Source organism: Dendropsophus ebraccatus, chromosome 5 (genome assembly GCF_027789765.1).
Source record: "Dendropsophus ebraccatus isolate aDenEbr1 chromosome 5, aDenEbr1.pat, whole genome shotgun sequence".
Taxonomy (NCBI): domain Eukaryota; kingdom Metazoa; phylum Chordata; class Amphibia; order Anura; family Hylidae; genus Dendropsophus; species Dendropsophus ebraccatus.
The window spans coordinates 101000117-101021382 of record NC_091458.1 but is presented as its reverse complement, the minus strand read 5'-3'; the positions used below and the strand labels follow the sequence as shown (position 1 = coordinate 101021382).

General features: G+C 44.4%; 1 protein-coding gene across 1 annotated transcript; it reads left to right on the top strand.

Annotated features, from left to right (window-relative positions):
• The first annotated feature begins 2215 nt into the window (after window positions 1–2215).
• Window positions 2216–20034, top strand: LOC138793702 (uncharacterized). The gene is made up of 7 exons (XM_069972381.1): window positions 2216–2289; window positions 2667–2727; window positions 4114–4181; window positions 5825–5927; window positions 9554–9672; window positions 17849–17994; window positions 19886–20034. Exons 1-7 carry the CDS (start codon window positions 2236–2238, stop codon window positions 19986–19988), a joined length of 654 nt encoding a protein of 217 aa, XP_069828482.1. The 5' UTR covers window positions 2216–2235; the 3' UTR covers window positions 19989–20034.
• The last annotated feature ends 1232 nt before the right edge of the window (window positions 20035–21266 follow it).

Below are 21266 nucleotides of genomic sequence, written 5' to 3'. Positions count from 1 at the left end.
CACCAAGTTCGAAACTTTAACAAAATCTTCCTGGACATCCAGCAACCATGAGCATTTTTAGCCAGGTTTTTTTTTTTCCCCCCCAAAGGATTTTTTAGAATTAGGCCATGGAGAGAGTTATTTAAATATTTAAAATATGTCGATTTATTTAGTAATATGTTTAAACACACAAGCCTTTGGTTTTCTGAAGAATGCTCTGTCTTAGGGGGCCTTTACACAAAGAGATTTATCTGACAGATTTTGGAAGCCAAAACCAGGAATGGATGTGAGAAGAGGAGAAATCTCAATCTTTCCTTTATGACCTGTTCTCTGTTTATAGTCTGTTCCTGGCTTAAAAAATCTATCAGATAAATCTTTCTGTGTTAACGTACCATTATGCTAAGTTTACACGGAGCGATAATTCGCCCGATCGTACGATTAACGGTTTCGAAGTAACAATTTTTTTTTATAACGGTCAGCGTTTAGATGGAACGATATATCGTACAGAGAATTCGTTTTGCGATCGCTTAAGCCTATCTCGCACATAGGTAAAATCCGTGAACGACTGTTTACACGGAACGATCTGCGAATTTTTTGCGAACGATCAACGACGATTTATTAACATGTTCAAAGATTAAAATTAACAATTTTTAGCTAATCGCTTGATCGTTCGCTGCGTTTACACGGAACAATTATCGCTCAATGCGATCGTTATCGCGAAAATTCGCCCAATAATCGTTCCGTGTAAATGTAGCATTACTGAATGCACTAGGGTAAGCAAGTCATCAAGATTGGCTGCAAGCAGTTTCCCTACCAATGACTTCCCAGGTGTGTCTGATGGGAGCTGGTCATAGAGGTTGCTCACAGCATGAGCAACATGCAATCTGACATTGCTGTGTTAAAAACTGGCTCATGGGAGATTACAGAGAAATGGCTGTGTAGTGTCCCAGTACAGGTGTGCCACTACATCTATATTCCACTTGTCAAAAGGCATCTCTGTCAGGTGTCACACTTTCGGATGATGAGTACTATTTTGCACCACTTGCCTCACTCTCCACTACTATGTTGCACAGCTGAAGGTCTAAAAGGGTTAACTATGTTTTCCGTTTTGTGTTGTACTGTCCAATCACTGGCTTGGATACCTCACACTTCTCTACTTATCCCAGACTCACACCATTCTTGTTCTAGCATATTTCCAACAAAAGGAGGTTAGTGCCAGTCACCCCTATAGTTAGTTCCTGGTGGGAGAGTCTTCTTTATTGCATGGCAGTGAAAGAAACCCAGAGTCCCTGCTGCGGTCTACACCTGGGCCTAGCCCTGCTAAGGGGTCACCTGCTTCTAGTCTGATAGTTTGAGTTTGAGAGAGTTTAAAGATAGTTTGTTGGAGTTTTGTGAGAGACAGCTATGCAGTGCTAAACGCAGAGGTGGGGTAACTGTCACCTGGGAAAACCTTGCCTATGTCTAGAATAACCGTTCTACCGATACTCATGACAATCCACTTATCAAGGATTGATCCGCAGTGGAGCAAAGTGCCTAGCCCAATGAACTCCACTGAAACTTGCTTGACCTATTTGGGAATCTTGAGGGGTTAGCTACACCCAGTTATTCAACCCTGGTACTACCAGACCTGACACTCTGGTATAAGGCAGTCTTCTTCTTTCTTCTCAGTCCTAGCCATGAGTATGAGATTCTTCGCCACAAGTCGCACACTACAAGCTGTCCAGGACATTTCTGCACTAATAGGCAAGGTCCCTGGACAGCCCCTGAACCTTACTACCCCTAAGTAACACCTACTACCTACATTACAAGCCCCTCATCCAAGCACTGTTTTGTCCACACATCACTTCCCTGGGCTCATAGCTGGGGTGAAACAATGCACATATTGTTATCCAGTCTGGGTCCAAAGACTGGCACCCATTATTTGCTCATACAGTGCTTTCTTTTTTTTTTTTTTTATCTTTTTTTGTAATAAAAATTACTTTTGTCATTTTAAAATACATGTTACATGCCACATTCATCTTTTTTTCTGCAATACTGGCTGACATTGCCTGGAAAAAGTTGCAGGTCACTTTCTATGCCCCTATAAAGTATATTTGTACAGTATTGAGCTACCAACTACCTATTAAAATGATGTTTTTGTTCTGGATGTCAGTAGAAATGCTTTGTATTAATACTTTTTCTCTTTTTTAAGTCATTGTGAATGTGAAGAAACCTCTGCAGCCAATTCATATGAGCTGTAAGCAAGTGGCACTGGAAATGTTTTCTCTGTGTTCCCAGCTTGATGTACTGATCAGAGGAGAAGTCAGGCATGTGGGTACAGTATATGTGAATTCATCTGATTGCAAATTATATTAAAATGACAAATGTAGGATATTATAAAACTAGTCTAGCATTTCATTTGTGGTGGTGGAAAAGAACATTTCTTTTTATTTCAAGTACCATTGTACTCCATTATCTATCACAATCTATTTTGGTGCTTAGCTGGGGAGAAAGCTTGCAGAGTCCATAAATTCCAGAAAAATGCCGGACATTTTTCCAGTGTCTATGGCTGCATCCATCTTTTCCAGGCAGCCGCATTCAAATGGCGAGCAATTCGTTCATCTATATTTGTCATGTTCAGGTATATTTTGATATGCTGTTTACATATTTTTTTGCTTTTAAATTAAATAATTTAACTGTATTAATAGTTGCAGGAGCAAGTTGCAGACGATATCATCCTCGGAGAATCAGAGATATTTTACTCATTAGGTGAGATGTGTAATAAGAAAAATACTTTTCAATGGTCTAAATGTTCCTTTGAGCTACTTTATATGTGATGTCTGTGAGGTACCTAGTAAAATTTGAGTAATATTAACTGCATAAGTCACAACCATATTTACAAACTGCCTCTCTTTTCAAATCCATTCCTGGCTTTGGCTTCAAAAATCTGTCCGATAAATCCCCCTGTGTAAACGCACCATTAGTCAAAAAATATCTTTTTACTGGTAAGAAAAACATAAAACCTCATGTCTATCTACGCTAAAGGACATATTAGATGGCCTAATGCGCGGGGTGCGTGAGCCTATTACACGGCTCGAAAATCATGCAGGCCGGACTGCACAGGCATTAATAGCGATGAGCGTGCAGCCCTTACTTAAAAGGGGTAAAATAATAAAGATGTTTTTTTCTTATCTCTCCACGCTCCCCCGTGTCCTCCTGCGTCGTAAACAAGACGTAAACAGCACATAAAAGGTTAAAAATTACATCAAAGTAAGGTGACAAATAAAACTATTATATAAGAAAAAGGGATAAGTAACAGAAAATACATACACACTTAGGCCATCTTCACACAACGTATAACACCAACCGTTCTGTGACCCGACTGGGTCACAGAACGGCCGCTGTTACTGAGGATCATTCTGGCCGATACTGTAGTACTGGCTGGATGATCTTCACTTCTGCTGAATTCGGATGTGGGCGCCCGCATCCGAATTCCCCGCTGCACACAATGCCGCATTCTCTGTTGTGTGAACTGACAGGTTCTCTACAGCCCCTATTTAATAAATAGTGAATGAATAATGAAAAGTGACATGTCAGTTTTTTAGCGATCCCGGCCGGAGTGTATACTATGGAAGAGATTTATGAAAAGGTGTAAATATACACCTGGTGTAAACTGCCCACATCAACCAATCACAGCTCAGCTTTCAGTTCTGGTAGAATGTAAGAGGAGCTGTGATTGGTTGCTGTGGGCAGTTTACACCAGGTGTATATTTACACCCTTTCGTAAATCTCCCCCTATGTGTATACACTCCGGCCGGGGTTCCCTCTAGCTGCAGCACAATGTAAGTAAACTATTAATCACGGCCGTGTTGCAAATCGGCAACAACGGCGGTGATTAATACTTTACTAGGTTGTGTGAACAGATTTACAATTGCAAATGCCACAGACTTCTAATGCACAAACCTATCTTATATGACTTGTACCACATTTACTACTACTTGATATGAGATCTTTGATAGAAAAACATTGATGCATGTACTATTCTTCCCATTAACAAAAATAATGGAATTTATGATGCAGGCGTATGTTACACTTATGCATAATATGTATATAAATCTATAATAAAATAGACTTAAGCATTTTTTTTCAATTTAGGTTCTGAACTTGTTGAGCAAATGAAGGACTGTTTAAACCATTTACCTGCACCTGCACCATGCCTAGAGGTGAAAAGCACAACGATTTCATTACCATATTCAGTAGTTCCTTAAATTACATTTGCGACTTACTGTGCAATGGCATTTCCTAGCTAATTGTTAGACTACATTCAACCTAAAATGCCAGATACAGTGCCAGTTGATAGAGCATATAATTCATAGGAAGATGCAGCAGGGCCGAGACAAGGAGTTTTGGTGCCCTAGGCAGAGAAGGCAAATGGCGCCCCCACATACAATATAGCCTCTTGTCTGCCCCCACATAGTGTATAGAAGGGGTCCCCACATTTTTTTACATAGGGGGCCAGTTCACTGTCCCTCAGAGCGGTGGAAGGCCGGACTATATGCTGCTACTATATCTGGTCCGCGGGGAGACGTTGCAGCTAAAGGATTACATTGTCTCTGCCCATAAGGAGGTGGAGTGGAGGATCATTCTGCTCATTTGTCTCTGATCCAGAGGAGGAATATTGGGGGTGGCTTAGGATGATGTAGTTCTACCACAGCCACACAGGATCATGCTAGGAGTTGTAGCTCTACCACAGCCTCACAGGAGCATGCTGAGAGTTGTTGTTCCACCACAGCCACATAGGATCATGCTGGGAGTTGTAGTTCTACCTCAGCCACACAGGTGCATGCTGGTAGTTGTAGTTCTACCACATTCACACAGGATCATGCTGGGAGTTGTAGTTCTACCGTACTTCTACCACAGCCACACAGGAGCATGCTGAGAGGAGTTGTTCTACCTCAGCCAAACAGGTGCATGCTGGGAGTTGTAGCTCTACCACAGCAACACAGGATCATGCTGGGAGCTGTAGTTCTACCACATCCAAACAGGAGCATGCTGGGAGCTGTAGTATTACCTCAGCCACACATGAGCACTAACAAACACAAACTCACACACACACACAAACATATACTCACCCACACAGCAGTAGCAGTGGAGGATGGCAGGGGTTGTTTCTGCACTTCTCCCCTCTCCTGATTGGCTCCGGACGTCATGTGACATTGGTCAGAAGCTTTTCTTCAGCTCCGGAGCCAAGCAGAAGAGAGGTGGAGAGCAGGTCCTGCCGCTGCGGGGCTGAAGCCTTCAGCAGCTGCGGGACGGAGCGGGGAAGGGATGCTGCCGTGGGTGAGGTCGGGTGGGGGAATTTTTACTTAAGCATACATTGCGCCCCCTGTAATTCAGCAGGAGATGGTGCCCTAGGCTATCGCCTACCCTGGCCTACCCTTTGTCCCGACCCTAAGATGCAGCCATTTCACTAGTAAAGTCCTTATAATTCCACATATCACACTATATCAGATGTAGCTGTTATTTTTCTTTAAGCTATATTTCGTATTATTTAGTCAATAACTCTGTAGTTATTGAGTCAGCAGAACATTGTTAACTTTTATGCACTTTGCTATACCTTTGTCTATACCATGGGTCTCCAAACTGTGGCCCTCTAGCTGTTGCAAAACCACAATTCCCATCATGCCCGGACAGCTAAAGCTTTGGATTTGGCTGTCCAGGCATGATGGGAAATGTAGTATGGCAACAGCTGGAGGGCAGCAGTTTGGAGACCCATGGTCTATACGTTCTATAAATGTATATTCATTATATGCATCAATAAAAAATTGTACCTGTACTAATTATTTTATAATTTTGTTTCCTGCAGGACTATCTTGACACTTCAGGGTTATCTGTCCTTTTCCCAAGGGTTGAAATATACATTATACATGAGAGGCCTGTCGATATTTTAGAGACCCCTCCAATGGATGGTAAGAGGCCAGAAGCCAGAAGATCTAAATAATACAAATTATGTTTATATACTGTAGCTATAATGTAGACACTATCTATCTATCTATCTATCTATCTATCTATCTATCTATCTATCTATCTATCTATCTATCTATCTACAAAAAGTAAAGTTCATGAAGCAGCACTACTCCTGAACAGGTTGGTGCCTGCAGATTGCTCCTGCCACGAGCCTCAATCAATATAAATGCAAAAAGTCCGCAGCACTCGTAAATGCATGAAAAAAACTCAGTGGTTTATTAAATCACAACTCCATGTGAACAAATAAGTAAGAAAAAAGTGCGGCAAAAACACATAAATGCGACGTTTCGATAGCCTCCCGCTATCTTTTTCAAGCATGCTTGAAAAAGATAGCGGGAGGCTATCGAAACGTCGCATTTATGTGTTTTTGCCGCACTTTTTTCTTACTTATTTGTTCACATGGAGTTGTGATTTAATAAACCACTGAGTTTTTTTCATGCATTTACGAGTGCTGCGGACTTTTTGCATTTATATCTATCTATCTATCCACACACACACACACACACACACACACACACACACACACACACACACACACACACACACAGAGTGGTTCCTTGGATTATGAGGAGAAATGAGAAATGTAGACAATTGGTTCCACACCCCCAAAATAATGATTTTTTTTATTCTGAATAACATGTAAAACAAATGAAACAAACATTTAGAAACAGCGGAATATGTCATATTATAAGTTACTGTACCGTATAGCACTCAGCATTAGGAGTATAATGTATAGTACGTGCATAAATCTGAAAAATCAGCAGCAGTTAGTTGGATGAATACAGGATGGAACTGCACATCCCTATAATGCAGTAGTGTAGTACAACAGGCTAGAATAGAGAAGCAGGGCTGCTGTCAGAGGTCTTTGTGGTCAAATGACAGCAATGGGGAAGGGGGTGTGTTCAGCATGGACCAATCAGGAAGTGAGAATCACAGAGCTGTGCAGGAGGACAGTGACAGAAACTTCTCTATACAGCAGTGTGAATAGCTGAGTGTAAGTACAGGCACATTATAGCAGCAGTGAATAGCTGAGTGTAAGTGCAGCCACATTATAGCAGCAGTGTGTATAGCTGAGTGTAAGTGCAGGAACATTATAGCAGGAATGGAGAGGATGGGAAACACAAGGGCTGACAGAGACTACAGGGAGCATGAAGAAATGAGCAGGGCATATGTGGGCACATACATGCAGCACTCTCTGTCCTGGGAGAGAGGGATTACAGCTATGAAGAGATTACCTCCACAGTCCTGTCCCCTGATGTAAGTCCCAGCCTCAAGTGGATCTGCCAGGATTTGGAAGGTGAGGGAGACTTCCTGGGTTTTAGTACAGTGCGATAGACCCTGCTGTGCAGACCATGCAGCTCCCCCACTTCCTCTCCCACCAAGTACAGGGAGCTCTTTAACCAAAGCAATGCTCTTAAACCAAGCTACAATTTTTAAAAACTGTAAGCTCTTGGAAAGCGCTTTTAAGTTGCTCTTAAACCAAGGTACCACTATATATATATATATATATATATATATATATATATATATATATATATATAAAAATTTTATAAACCAGCCAGACCACTGTTTATAGAGGTTTGCTAAATGAATGCATTTTCAAAAAATTTTACTTGATGAGTGCATCAAATCTAACTATATTAGTTGAGATGCGAATACCCCTAAGTGTACCATCATTTTTGTCTGGACTATTTATTTATTTATTTTTTCTGTTAAACCACAATCTAAAAGAAATGTCTGTTATTCATTAGTTGATTTTCACTAAATTAAAAAAATATATTACTTTTGTTAGTTTCAAGTTATTTAAATGGCCATTGTGGGTTTTTCCTTTTCTACTGAAAGGGTACCAACACTTTTGTCCACCTGTGTATCTCGGAGTGATGACAAACTTTTGACATGTCTGAGGGCACATGAGAAGTGGCTTGAAGTTACAGTAATGCTTCTCAGTTCAGGCATGGAGAGACCCAGTCCATGCTGGACTCTCAGGTTGCTGAAGAAACTGTACGACATCCATCAAGTTTCATGCAGACATTGTATAGTTGCCTTGTATCTGAAGAACAGTGTAAGTTTACAGAAAAGTTTTAAAATTCTGTCCTTTAAAGGGGTTATACAGCACTACATGGCCACTTTTCCCCTACTGTTGTCTCCAGTTCAGGTGTGGTTTGTAATTAAGCTCCATTTACTTCAATGGAACTTAGTTTCAAAACCCCACCCAAACTGGAGACAACAGTAGGGGGAAAGTGGCCATGTTTTTGCAGCGCTGGATAACCCCTTTAAGCCTAATAATAAGCTGACTCTTCCTACACCATAAAGAAAAGCTTTCAAATGCCCCATCCTTATCATCACAGGCAGATTACAATGGAAGTTGACACCAGTATATAGATAGGACAGGATCCTCCTTTCCCAATAGGTGATAGTCACATTTTCTTCCCTTCCTTGCACAGTGAACTTCGTACAGGTCAAAAAGCATGACTACAGAACTCTTCCATAAAAGTAAAACAGTTGTTCATTTACTGATTGAATCTTTTGTGTGGTCATATGAATTATTATCTGCCACGTGAACTATCCAGCTATCATTTGTAAAGCCTATTGGCATGTTATGTTGAGCCTTGTGAAGGCTCTGCAAATGAGCGCAGCTGCAAATTGGGCCCATACCACCAGACAGCTTCTCCGTCCATACGTGGTCTCTTATAGTACTATACAATGGGTTTTGGGGTGCTCAGAGACAAATTTAGCATCAATTATTATTATTATTAATTGAGACTTAGGGCCAGTTAACATGGAGCAAAAGTGGCAGACTTCTGCTGCGGAACTGTCTGCCATGGAATCCCCTCTTCCTCAGTGTGACAAAGTGTCTCTATGGGAGCTGGTGCGCCTCCACTCTAAGAATTGACAAGTCAGGTCTTTGAGCGGAGAGCAACGGAAGCGGAGAGGTGCGAGCCCCCCTATAGAGACACTGTGTCACACTGAGGCAGATGGGATTCTGCAGAGAAATTCCACCGCTTTTTCTCCATGTGAACTGGCCCTTAGGCAATTACCTCTTTTACTGGCTCTGAAATTTCAAAAGCCCAATAGCAGTAAACTTGTCATTCTTGGTGTCTGGTTTATACATGCAAACTATCGCTAACATTTGAATAGTTTTTAGGCAGTTTCTGAATTCAGGTACTAATATTTGCATTGTTTTTCAATACACTTACATGGTGGCTCAGTGGTTAGCTCTGTAGCCTTGCAGTACTGGGGTCCTGGGTTAAAATCCCACCAAGGGCAACATCTGCAAAGAGTTTGTATGTTCTCTCCGTGTTTGCGTGGGTTTCCTCTAGATACTCCGCTTTACTCCCACACCCAAAAACATACAAATAGGTGAATTTAGATTGTGAGCCCTATTGGGGACAGGGAGCAATAATTGGCTAAAACATGTAAAGTGCTGCAGAATCTGTGTGCTGCTATACAAATCTGCTATACAAATCTGAATCTGCTATACAAATAAAAGCACTAAAATCATTTATGAAAAATCATTGAATATGTTGTTAACCACACTTATGCTATTAATATATTTGTTTTTCAACAGACTACTATTCTCATATAGGAAAACTTAACCAGCTTTTGGTTTTGAGTCAACAACTTGAAGATGATGTTAAGCATTTAGGAAGCCATAAATATGTAGCTCATCAGCTGTCAGTGCTCTATGTAAGTAATTTGCTGTGATTTGTATTCCGAAATTGTATATCATATGGGAGTTTTACAGTACCAGCAAAATGGACAAGCATTTAATAAATCCATGCAGATTTCATCTATATATTTAGCATTTGTTTCATTTTAGTATTTTCTTTAGTGAATTACTATGCTTAAAGGGGTACCCTGGAGACTAGAAATACATTGCTAATAAATTGCTTTAATTTAGTTATACTACTATATTACTGAGCCCTACAGTTCACTTTCCCCTGCTCTGCTCAAACGGTGCCATACAATGCTATACAGAGCAGGATCCTGCACAGCTAGCAGTGATTGCTATACAGATCAGGATCCTGCACAGCGATCAGTGATTGCTATACAGAGCAGGATCCTGCACAGCGAGCAGTGATTGCTATACAGATCAGGATCCTGCACAACGATCAGTGATTGCTAAACAGAGCAGGATCCTACACAGCGAGCAGTGATTGCTATACAGAGCAGGATCCTGCACAGCGATCAGTAATTGCTATACAGAGCAGGATCCTGCACAGAGCAGTGATTGCTATACAGAGCAGGATCCTGCACAGCGATCAGTGATTGCTATACAGAGCAGGATCCTGCACAGCGAGCAGTCATTGCTATACAGAGCAGGATCCTGCACAGCGAGCAGTCATTGTTATACAGAGCAGGATCCTGCACAGCGAGCAGTCATTGCTATACAGAGCAGGATCCTGCACAGCGAGCAGTCATTGTTATACAGAGCAGGATCCTGCACAGAGCAGTGATTGCTATACAGAGCAGGATCCTGCACAGAGCAGTGATTGCTATACAGAGCAGGATCCTGCACAGCGAGCAGTCATTGCTATACAGAGCAGTATCCTGCACAGCGAGCAGTCATTGCTATACAGAGCAGGATCCTGCACAGCGAGCAGTGATTGCTATACAGAGCAGGATCCTGCACAGCGAGCAGTCATTGCTATACAGAGCAGGATCCTGCACAGCGAGCAGTGATTGCTATACAGAGCAGGATCCTGCACAGAGCAGTGATTGCTATACAGAGCAGTATCCTGCACAGCGAGCAGTCATTGCTATACAGAGCAGGATCCTGCACAGTGAGCAGTGATTGCTATACAGAGCAGGATCCTGCACAGAGCAGTGATTGCTATACAGAGCAGGATCCTGCACAGCGAGCAGTCATTGCTATACAGAGCAGGATCCTGCACAGCGAGCAGTCATTGCTATACAGAGCAGGATCCTGCACAGCGAGCAGTCATTGCTATACAGAGCAGGATCCTGCACAGCGAGCAGTCATTGCTATACAGATCAGGATCCTGCACAGCGAGCAGTCATTGCTATACAGATCAGGATCCTGCACAGCGAGCAGTGATTGCTATACAGAGCAGGATCCTGCACAGAGCAGTGATTGCTATACAGAGCAGGATCCTGCACAGCGAGCAGTGATTGCTATACAGAGCAGGATCCTGCACAGCGAGCAGTCATTGCTATACAGAGCAGGATCCTGCACAGCGAGCAGTCATTGCTATACAGAGCAGGATCCTGCACAGCGAGCAGTCATTGCTATACAGAGCAGGATCCTGCACAGCGAGCAGTCATTGCTATACAGAGCAGGATCCTGCACAGCGAGCAGTCATTGCTATACAGAGCAGGATCCTGCACAGAGCAGTGATTGCTATACAGAGCAGGATCCTGCACAGCGAGCAGTGATTGCTATACAGAGCAGGATCCTGCACAGCGAGCAGTCATTGCTATACAGAGCAGGATCCTGCACAGCGAGCAGTGATTGCTATACAGAGCAGGATCCTGCACAGCGAGCAGTCATTGCTATACAGATCAGGATCCTGCACAGCGAGCAGTGATTGCTATACAGAGCAGGATCCTGCACAGCGAGCAGTCATTGTTATACAGATCAGGATCCTGCACAGCGAGCAGTGATTGCTATACAGAGCAGGATCCTGCACAGAGCAGTGATTGATATACAGAGCAGGATCCTGCACAGCGAGCAGTCATTGCTATACAGAGCAGGATCCTGCACAGCGAGCAGTCATTGCTATACAGAGCAGGATCCTGCACAGAGCAGTGATTGCTATACAGAGCAGGATCCTGCACAGCGAGCAGTCATTGCTATGCAGAGCAGGATCCTGCACAGCGAGCAGTCATTGCTATACAGAGCAGGATCCTACACAGCGAGCAGTCATTGCTATACAGAGCAGGATCCTGCACAGCGAGCAGTGTTTGCTATACAGAGCAGGATCCTGCAGAGTGAGCATGGATTGCTATACAGAGCAGGATCCTGCACAGCGAGCAGTCATTGCTATACAGAGCAGGATCCTGCACAGCGAGCAGTGATTGCTATACAGAGCAGGATCCTGCACAGCGAGCAGCGATTGCTATACAGAGCAGGATCCTGCACAGCGATCAGTAATTCCTATACAGAGCAGTATCCTGCACAGCGAGCAGTGATTGCTATACAGAGCAGGATCCTGCACAGCGAGCAGTCATTGCTATACAGAGCAGGATCCTGCACAGCGATCAGTGATTGCTATACAGAGCAGGATCCTGCACAGCGAGCAGTCATTGCTATACAGAGCAGGATCCTGCACAGTGAGCAGTGTTTGCTATACAGATCAGGATCCTGCACAGCGAGCAGTCATTGCTATACAGAGCAGGCTCCTGCAGAGTGAGCATGGATTGCTATACAGAGCAGGCTCCTGCACAGCGAGCAGTGATTGCTTTACAGAGCAGGATCCTGCACAGCGAGCAGTCATTGCTATACAGATCAGGATCCTGCACAGCGAGCAGTCATTGTTATACAGAGCAGGATCCTGCACAGAGCAGTGATTGCTATACAGAGCAGGATCCTGCACAGAGCAGTCATCGCTATACAGAGCAGGATCCTGCACAGCGAGCAGTCATTGCTATACAGAGCAGGATCCTGCACAGAGCAGTGATTGCTATACAGAGCAGGATCCTGCACAGCGAGCAGTGATTGCTATACAGAGCAGGATCCTGCACAGCGAGCAGTCATTGCTATACAGAGCAGGATCCTGCACAGCGAGCAGTCATTGTTATACAGAGCAGAATCCTGCAGAGTGAGCATGGATTGCTATACAGAGCAGGATCCTGCACAGCGAGCAGTCATTGCTATACAGAGCAGGATCCTGCACAGCGAGCAGTCATTGCTATACAGAGCAGGATCCTGCACAGCGAGCAGTCATTGCTATACAGATCAGGATCCTGCACAGCGAGCAGTGATTGCTATACAGAGCAGGATCCTGCACAGAGTAGTGATTGCTATACAGAGCAGGATCCTGCACAGCGAGCAGTCATTGCTATACAGAGCAGGATCCTGCACAGCGAGCAGTGATTGCTATACAGAGCAGGATCCTGCACAGCGAGCAGTCATTGCTATACAGAGCAGGATCCTGCACAGCGAGCAGTCATTGTTATACAGAGCAGGATCCTGCAGAGTGAGCATGGATTGCTATACAGAGCAGGATCCTGCACAGCGAGCAGTCATTGCTATACAGAGCAGGATCCTGCACAGCGAGCAGTCATTGCTATACAGAGCAGGATCCTGCACAGCGAGCAGTCATTGCTATACAGATCAGGATCCTGCACAGCGAGCAGTGATTGCTATACAGAGCAGGATCCTGCACAGAGTAGTGATTGCTATACAGAGCAGGATCCTGCACAGCGAGCAGTGATTGCTATACAGATCAGGATCCTGCACAGCGAGCAGTGATTGCTATACAGAGCAGGATCCTGCACAGCGAGCAGTCATTGCTATACAGAGCAGGATCCTGCACAGCGAGCAGTCATTGCTATACAGAGCAGGATCCTGCACAGCGAGCAGTCATTGCTATACAGAGCAGGATCCTGCACAGCGAGCAGTCATTGTTATACAGAGCAGGATCCTGCACAGCGAGCAGTCATTGCTATACAGAGCAGGATCCTGCACAGAGCAGTGATTGCTATACAGAGCAGGATCCTGCACAGCGAGCAGTCATTGCTATACAGAGCAGGATCCTGCACAGCGAGCAGTCATTGTTATACAGAGCAGGATCCTGCACAGCGAGCAGTCATTGCTATACAGAGCAGGATCCTGCACAGCGAGCAGTCATTGCTATACAGATCAGGATCCTGCACAGCGAGCAGTGATTGCTATACAGAGCAGGATCCTGCACAGAGTAGTGATTGCTATACAGAGCAGGATCCTGCACAGCGAGCAGTCATTGCTATACAGAGCAGGATCCTGCACAGAGCAGTCATTGCTATACAGAGCAGGATCCTGCACAGCGAGCAGTCATTGTTATACAGAGCAGGATCCTGCACAGAGCAGTGATTGCTATACAGAGCAGGATCCTGCACAGAGCAGTGATTGCTATACAGAGCAGGATCCTGCATAGCGAGCAGTGATTGCTATACAGAGCAGGATCCTGCACAGCGAGCAGTCATTGCTATACAGAGCAGGATCCTGCACAGCGAGCAGTGATTGCTATACAGAGCAGGATCCTGCACAGAGCAGTGATTGCTATACAGAGCAGTATCCTGCACAGCGAGCAGTCATTGCTATACAGAGCAGGATCCTGCACAGCGAGCAGTGATTGCTATACAGAGCAGGATCCTGCACAGCGAGCAGCGATTGCTATACAGAGCAGGATCCTGCACAGCGATCAGTAATTGCTATACAGAGCAGTATCCTGCACAGCGAGCGGTGATTGCTATACAGAGCAGGATCCTGCACAGCGAGCAGTCATTGCTATACAGAGCAGGATCCTGCACAGCGATCAGTGATTGCTATACAGAGCAGGATCCTGCACAGCGAGCAGTCATTGCTATACAGAGCAGGATCCTGCACAGCGAGCAGTCATTGTTATACAGAGCAGGATCCTGCACAGAGCAGTGATTGCTATACAGATCAGGATCCTGCACAGCGAGCAGTCATTGTTATACAGAGCAGGATCCTGCACAGCGAGCAGTCATTGCTATACAGAGCAGGCTCCTGCACAGCGAGCAGTGATTGCTTTACAGAGCAGGATCCTGCACAGCGAGCAGTCATTGCTATACAGAGCAGGATCCTGCACAGAGCAGTGATTGCTATACAGAGCAGGATCCTGCACAGCGAGCAGTGATTGCTATACAGAGCAGGATCCTGCACAGCGAGCAGTCATTGCTATACAGAGCAGGATCCTGCACAGCGAGCAGTCATTGTTATACAGAGCAGGATCCTGCAGAGTGAGCATGGATTGCTATACAGAGCAGGATCCTGCACAGCGAGCAGTCATTGCTATACAGAGCAGGATCCTGCACAGCGAGCAGTCATTGCTATACAGAGCAGGATCCTGCACAGCGAGCAGTCATTGCTATACAGATCAGGATCCTGCACAGCGAGCAGTGATTGCTATACAGAGCAGGATCCTGCACAGAGTAGTGATTGCTATACAGAGCAGGATCCTGCACAGAGCAGTGATTGCTATACAGAGCAGGATCCTGCACAGTGAGCAGTGATTGCTATACAGAGCAGGATCCTGCACAGCGAGCAGTCATTGCTATACAGAGCAGGATCCTGCACAGCGAGCAGTCATTGCTATACAGAGCAGGATCCTGCACAGCGAGCAGTCATTGCTATACAGAGCAGGATCCTGCACAGCGAGCAGTCATTACTATACAGAGCAGGATCCTGCACAGCGAGCAGTGATTGCTATACAGAGCAGGATCCTGCACAGCGAGCAGTGATTGCTATACAGAGCAGGATCCTGCACAGCGAGCAGTGATTGCTATACAGAGCAGGATCCTGCACAGCGAGCAGTCATTGCTATACAGAGCAGGATCCTGCACAGCGAGCAGTCATTGCTATACAGAGCAGGATCCTGCACAGCGAGCAGTCATTGCTATACAGAGCAGGATCCTGCACAGCGAGCAGTCATTGCTATACAGATCAGGATCCTGCACAGTGAGTAGTCATTGCTATACAGAGCAGGATCCTGCACAGCGAGCAGTCATTGCTATACAGATCAGGATCCTGCACAGTGAGTAGTCATTGTTATACAGAGCAGGATCCTGCACAGAGCAGTGATTGCTATACAGAGCAGGATCCTGCACAGCGAGCAGTCATTGCTATACAGAGCAGGATCCTGCACAGCAAGCAGTGATTGCTATACAGAGCAGGATCCTGCACAGCGAGCAGTCATTGCTATACAGAGCAGGATCCTGCACAGCGAGCAGTCATTGCTATACAGAGCAGGATCCTGCACAGCGAGCAGGAATTGCTATACAGAGCAGTATCCTGCACAGCGAGCAGTCATTGCTATACAGAGCAGTATCCTGCACAGCGAGCAGTGATTGCTATACAGATCAGGATCCTGCACAGTGAGTAGTCATTGCTATACAGAGCAGGATCCTGCACAGCGAGCAGTCATTGCTATACAGAGCAGGATCCTGCACAGTGAGTAGTCATTGCTATACAGAGCAGGATCCTGCACAGCGAGCAGTCATTGCTATACAGAGCAGGATCCTGCACAGCGAGCAGGAATTGCTATACAGAGCAGTATCCTGCACAGCGAGCAGTCATTGCTATACAGAGCAGTATCCTGCACAGCGAGCAGTCATTGCTATACAGAGCAGGATCCTGCACAGCGAGCAGTCATTGCTATACAGAGCAGGATCCTGCACAGCGAGCAGTCCTTGCTATACAGAGCAGTATCCTGCACAGCGAGCAGTCATTGCTATACAGAGCAGGATTCTGCACAGAGCAGTGATTGCTATACAGAGCAGTATCCTGCACAGCGAGCAGGGATTGCTATACAGAGCAGGGTCCTGCACAGCGAGCAGTCATTGCTATACAGAGCAGGATCCTGAACAGCGAGCAGTCATTGCTATACAGAGCAGGATCCTGCACAGCGAGCAGTCATTGCTATACAGAGCAGGATCCTGAACAGCGAGCAGTCATTGCTATACAGAGCAGGATCCTGCACAGCGAGCAGTCATTGCTATACAGAGCAGGATCCTGCACAGCGAGCAGGAATTGCTATACAGAGCAGTATCCTGCACAGCGAGCAGTCATTGCTATACAGAGCAGTATCCTGCACAGCGAGCAGGGATTGCTATACAGAGCAGGGTCCTGCACAGTGAGTAGTGATTGCTATTACTGCTCACTCAGCTAGAATCCACTAGGGCCTTTTACACAGGCAGAATAGCAGGCAGGAGCATTGCTAAAAATACTCCTTTGGCTGATAATTTCCTCATGTAAAAGTGACAGCCATCAGGCGATGGGTGGGAAAATGCCTGGTCCTCGGTAGATTGTATCTTTTAGGCAAGCTTTAAAAATTATCACTATTGGATACACATCTTCCTGTGTAAACAGGAGATGTGCAGCTGATAGAAAATGGAAACTGACAGCACGGATGCAGGATCACAAACAGAGGTAAGCATGCACTGCTTGTGTGATCTGGAAACTGACAGCACAGATATATGCATTTCTGTGATGTTAGTTTCCATGGCCACACAAACGATACAATAATTGTTTGTGAGGCCCAGCCATATTGCTGATCAGTGCTTTTTTGCATTCTTGCACGCCCCCATGTCGGGTCGTGTAAAAGGACCCCAGAGCGAGCGGTGATAACAATTACCACTTGCTACTCATAGGCTTCTGCACACAGCAATTGTGTCGGGCAGCTTCCACTCTAACTGAACTGAAGACATCCATCTAAACAGATACTTAAACAGCCTTCATACAGAACCGCTGGCTTTGGGTCATCGTATTTACAATGTTGAAAGCAAAATGGCATATAATGGCATAACTCTATGGAGGCCAAAACAGAGGATTACTTGCTGAAAATCACAGAGATAGAAGATTGATCCATGAGTAATAACCTCCTATTTAGTATTAACTAAGCCTATACTAACCTTTTTGTAGCTCCCAGCCAGAATTGACATAAATATTGATAAAGCGGCATCATGGTTGGGTGGAAAAAGCAGTGCATTGGCAGCATTGAAACCTTCTCTAACGCACTAAGCAAGCTCATTTGCATATAACATTTTCGGGCCATATCTTTGTTACAGTGCAACCAATAAAAAAAACAAAAACAAAGGATATTGTTGAGTGTAGTGTCACTTCATCAATCTGTCAATGTTAGATTGCCTTTAATTATTCCATTGTTTTCTTTTTCAGAAAGTTCTCAGTTATTTTAATGGATGCCTATATTTAGATGTTCTGAAGAGAGATATAGAAACCAACTTTAAATCTGTGAAATCTGCACTGACTACAATTGACGGATCAAGACAGGAACCTATTTTACCGGGACATCTTCTTACATGGTAAAGTATATTATGAATGAGCAACATTTGTCACAACCTTTATATTAGTGTATCAAATACTATGAGGGGCTGGAGGAAGACTCACGGATAAACAAAGGTTTTCTCATATAGTACATAAGGGAATTATAATAGGAATTCTCTAATGTACTTTTATTATTGATTTGTTTTAGTGTAATGCAGGTAAAAAAGAAGAGCTAAAGTGAGGACAACAGGTGGGGGAAAATCATGACAGTTTTCTCTACAAGGGGAGTACAGTATAGCTCTGAACCCCCTCCTCCCCCTCCCTTCCAAGACGGCTCATGTAAACATTGTCCCTGGCCGCTGTTTCTGCACTCTGTAATACAGGAAGGATTCATCACAGTGAGGTCACCAGCATCTTAACCACAGATTAACCCTCCAGGCATTACAGAGTGCAGAGACAGATAGCCAGGGACATCAGCCATCTTGGAAGGGAGGGGGGAGGAGAGAACAGCACAAATGAGCAGACTCAGAACTGGGGGAAGGAGAGTCTAAAGATAATGACAACATGTATATTACCTGCGTGGAGTACCCCTTTAAGGTGACTAATAGAGATGAGTGAACCAGCCGGATTTCTGGTTCGTAGGAATCAGAAATCTCGGCGGCTTACTCCCGTGTCCTGCTCCCACCGTGCAGCGGGTGGATACATCGTAAGGAACGCCTGGAAAACTGGGATACAACCAATACCAATGGCTGTATCCCAGTTTTCCAGGCGTTCGTGCAGAGGGTGGATACATCGTAAGGAACGCCTGGAAAACTGGGATACAGCCATTGGCATTGGCTGTATCCCAGTTTTCCAGGCGTTCCTTACGATGTATCCACCCGCTGCACGGTGGGAGCAGGACACGGGAGTCAGCCGCCGAGATTTCATACGAACCAGAAATCCGCCTCGTTCGCTTATCTCTAGTGACTAACACCTTCAATAACTCCCGTCCTTACCAAACACATGCTGTGTTGTCCATAAGATGCAGCCAGAGACCTCTGACTATGCTTATGTCTCCGAGAACAATGGGGTAAAGCAGTAAAAATCCATCACACCTGACCCCTATCTCCACTGACGGAATCTGTTGGTGGTATCTTGGGAGAAGCCCATGCATTTTATATTGACAGCCATTTATTCATCGGCTGATTTCTGGCGCTTTTATACGGGCTTATTGAAAAAAAAAAATAGCATTCCTAGGAGCGTTCATTAACGATTATTGGCCCATGTAAAAGTGCTTATATAAAAATCTTATACTGATAATTTGAATTAGAAGAATAATAATAAAATGCTGATAATACGATTCCCAAATAGAAAAGCAAACAAATTATCCTGTGTTGTAACAATAAACTGAACACTAAATGAACTGGACACTAAAGGTCAAGGGCTTCTAACCAACCACTGTATTCATAATACACTTAAAGTGTAACTGTCATTTCATTTTTTTAGAATATTTTAAGAATCTCTGTAATTGGTTTTATTAGGCAAAAAAGCCTTTTTCTGTACTAAAAAATCTGTTTTACCACCCCTTCCCCCCACTTCTTATATGTGCATTATCAGGCAAAGATGTCTTCATTACAGAGGAGCAAACTGAAGATGGGTTTGCTAAGTCCATTAAAACCTATGGAAGGGGGAGGGGGAGAGGGGATGAGTGAGCAGGGAGAGGAAAAAAGCAGCCCAGAAGTTTAGAGAGAGGTCACAAAGGTCAGAGCTTATCTGGGAGCTTGGTGAGAGAAGAAGCCATTCCTGCTTAAACTGTCCATCTGCCTGACAAAACATTTTATATATATATATATATATATATATATATATATATATATATATATATATATAGTATAAAATATAGAATGAATGTTTTTGGAATTAACTAACTCGTTAACTATTTCCTTGCAGGTTACTAGGTCTAACTCAAACAATTATTACAACAGTCTCCTTACTTCCTGAAGAACTTACTGGTGAAATAATGTCTGTTCTGGCGTTCTCTTTGTCATACTGACTTCCAGCAATAAATGAATCCATTAAAATCTATTCTGAACCACCATCCCGGGATTCTCCAGATATGTGATCATGTACCAAATGAACAGCTGTGAAGGATCGCATGGCTAAAAGATAAATGTTGTGCCTAAATGTAACAATAAAACATAATGAAAAGGTGTGCAACATATCTTACATTACAAAAGCTTTTGAAATAACGGCAATTTATCCCAATGGACACCTTAAACTGCAGTTGGAGATTAGTGCCCTAAAACTGTGAAGCCCGCCAAATATTGCAGGGTTCCAGACTCCGCTCTATGTGAACTGAATGTTTATTTTAATACACTGCCAGGTCAGGCGAGCTTCATACAGGCAGTCAGTCCCAAAACCGTCCGACTTTGAAACAGAACTGTTAGCAAGAAAACAGGGGCATAAATAGGCTAGTGGTAAGATAGAGTTAGTCATCATGATTCTGGGCAAACCCTTTTATTATCTTCATATTTCTTTCCAACGGTGAGATATAAGCCTTTTTTTCACTATGTAAATTGAGCACAAAAGCCAAAGGGGCTGTTCCACAGATGGGAAAAAGCCCGGGAAAGTCCATCCCATGTCCTCTTATTCACCACATCCGTACCTGCTTGCATCCACTTACCCTATCTGACTGACCGCCTGACTCGACCATAGGTTTGGTATAGCCTAAGAAGAGTAGGGAAGGACACAGACAGTAAGCCCTAATCTGGTCCCACCAGCTGACCCTAACTACTTGGCTCAACAGTTGTAGGTGACTGCAGACAACCATGGAGACGGTCCTTACTTGCAATAAGGTGAATACTTGAAACAAGGACAAGACAAACACTATGTCCACACTACGGAATCCCGACGGATCACCCGCCATGAATTCCGCAGCTCGCCCCCACTCGTGGTGGCGCACATCTCCGCTGGTCGCATAGGCTTTATACTGTGGTTTGGCAGATTCCGCCGTCTGCCTAAAGAATGAGCAAGTTCTGTCAAACCATAGAATGAAGTCTAAGGGACCACCGGGATTCTGTAGTGTGGACATACCCTTAGATCCTGTTTATGTACCCTGCTGCCCTTGTTTACTCTGCTATTTAGTTTGATCCCGGGCCTGCTAACTACCCCTTGTATGTAAGAGAGTAGACAGGTACCAAAGCCTAAGTCAGGGAAAAATAGAAAACAATACAGGAAAATACGTGAGACACTTGCATGCGAGTAAGGGTGCCTTTACACAGAGAGATTTAGCTGACAGATTTTTGAAGCCAAAACCAGGAATGAATTTCAA

Coding starts and splice junctions, on each gene's coding strand:
- LOC138793702 (XM_069972381.1), top strand. CDS start 2,236: ATGTTTTCTCTGTGTTCCCAGCTTGATGTACTGATCAGAGGAGAAGTC. Junction 5,928..9,553: donor AGAGACCCCTCCAATGGATG/GTAAGAGGCCAG, acceptor GTTTTTCAACAG/ACTACTATTCTCATATAGGA. Junction 17,995..19,885: donor CCGGGACATCTTCTTACATG/GTAAAGTATATT, acceptor ATTTCCTTGCAG/GTTACTAGGTCTAACTCAAA.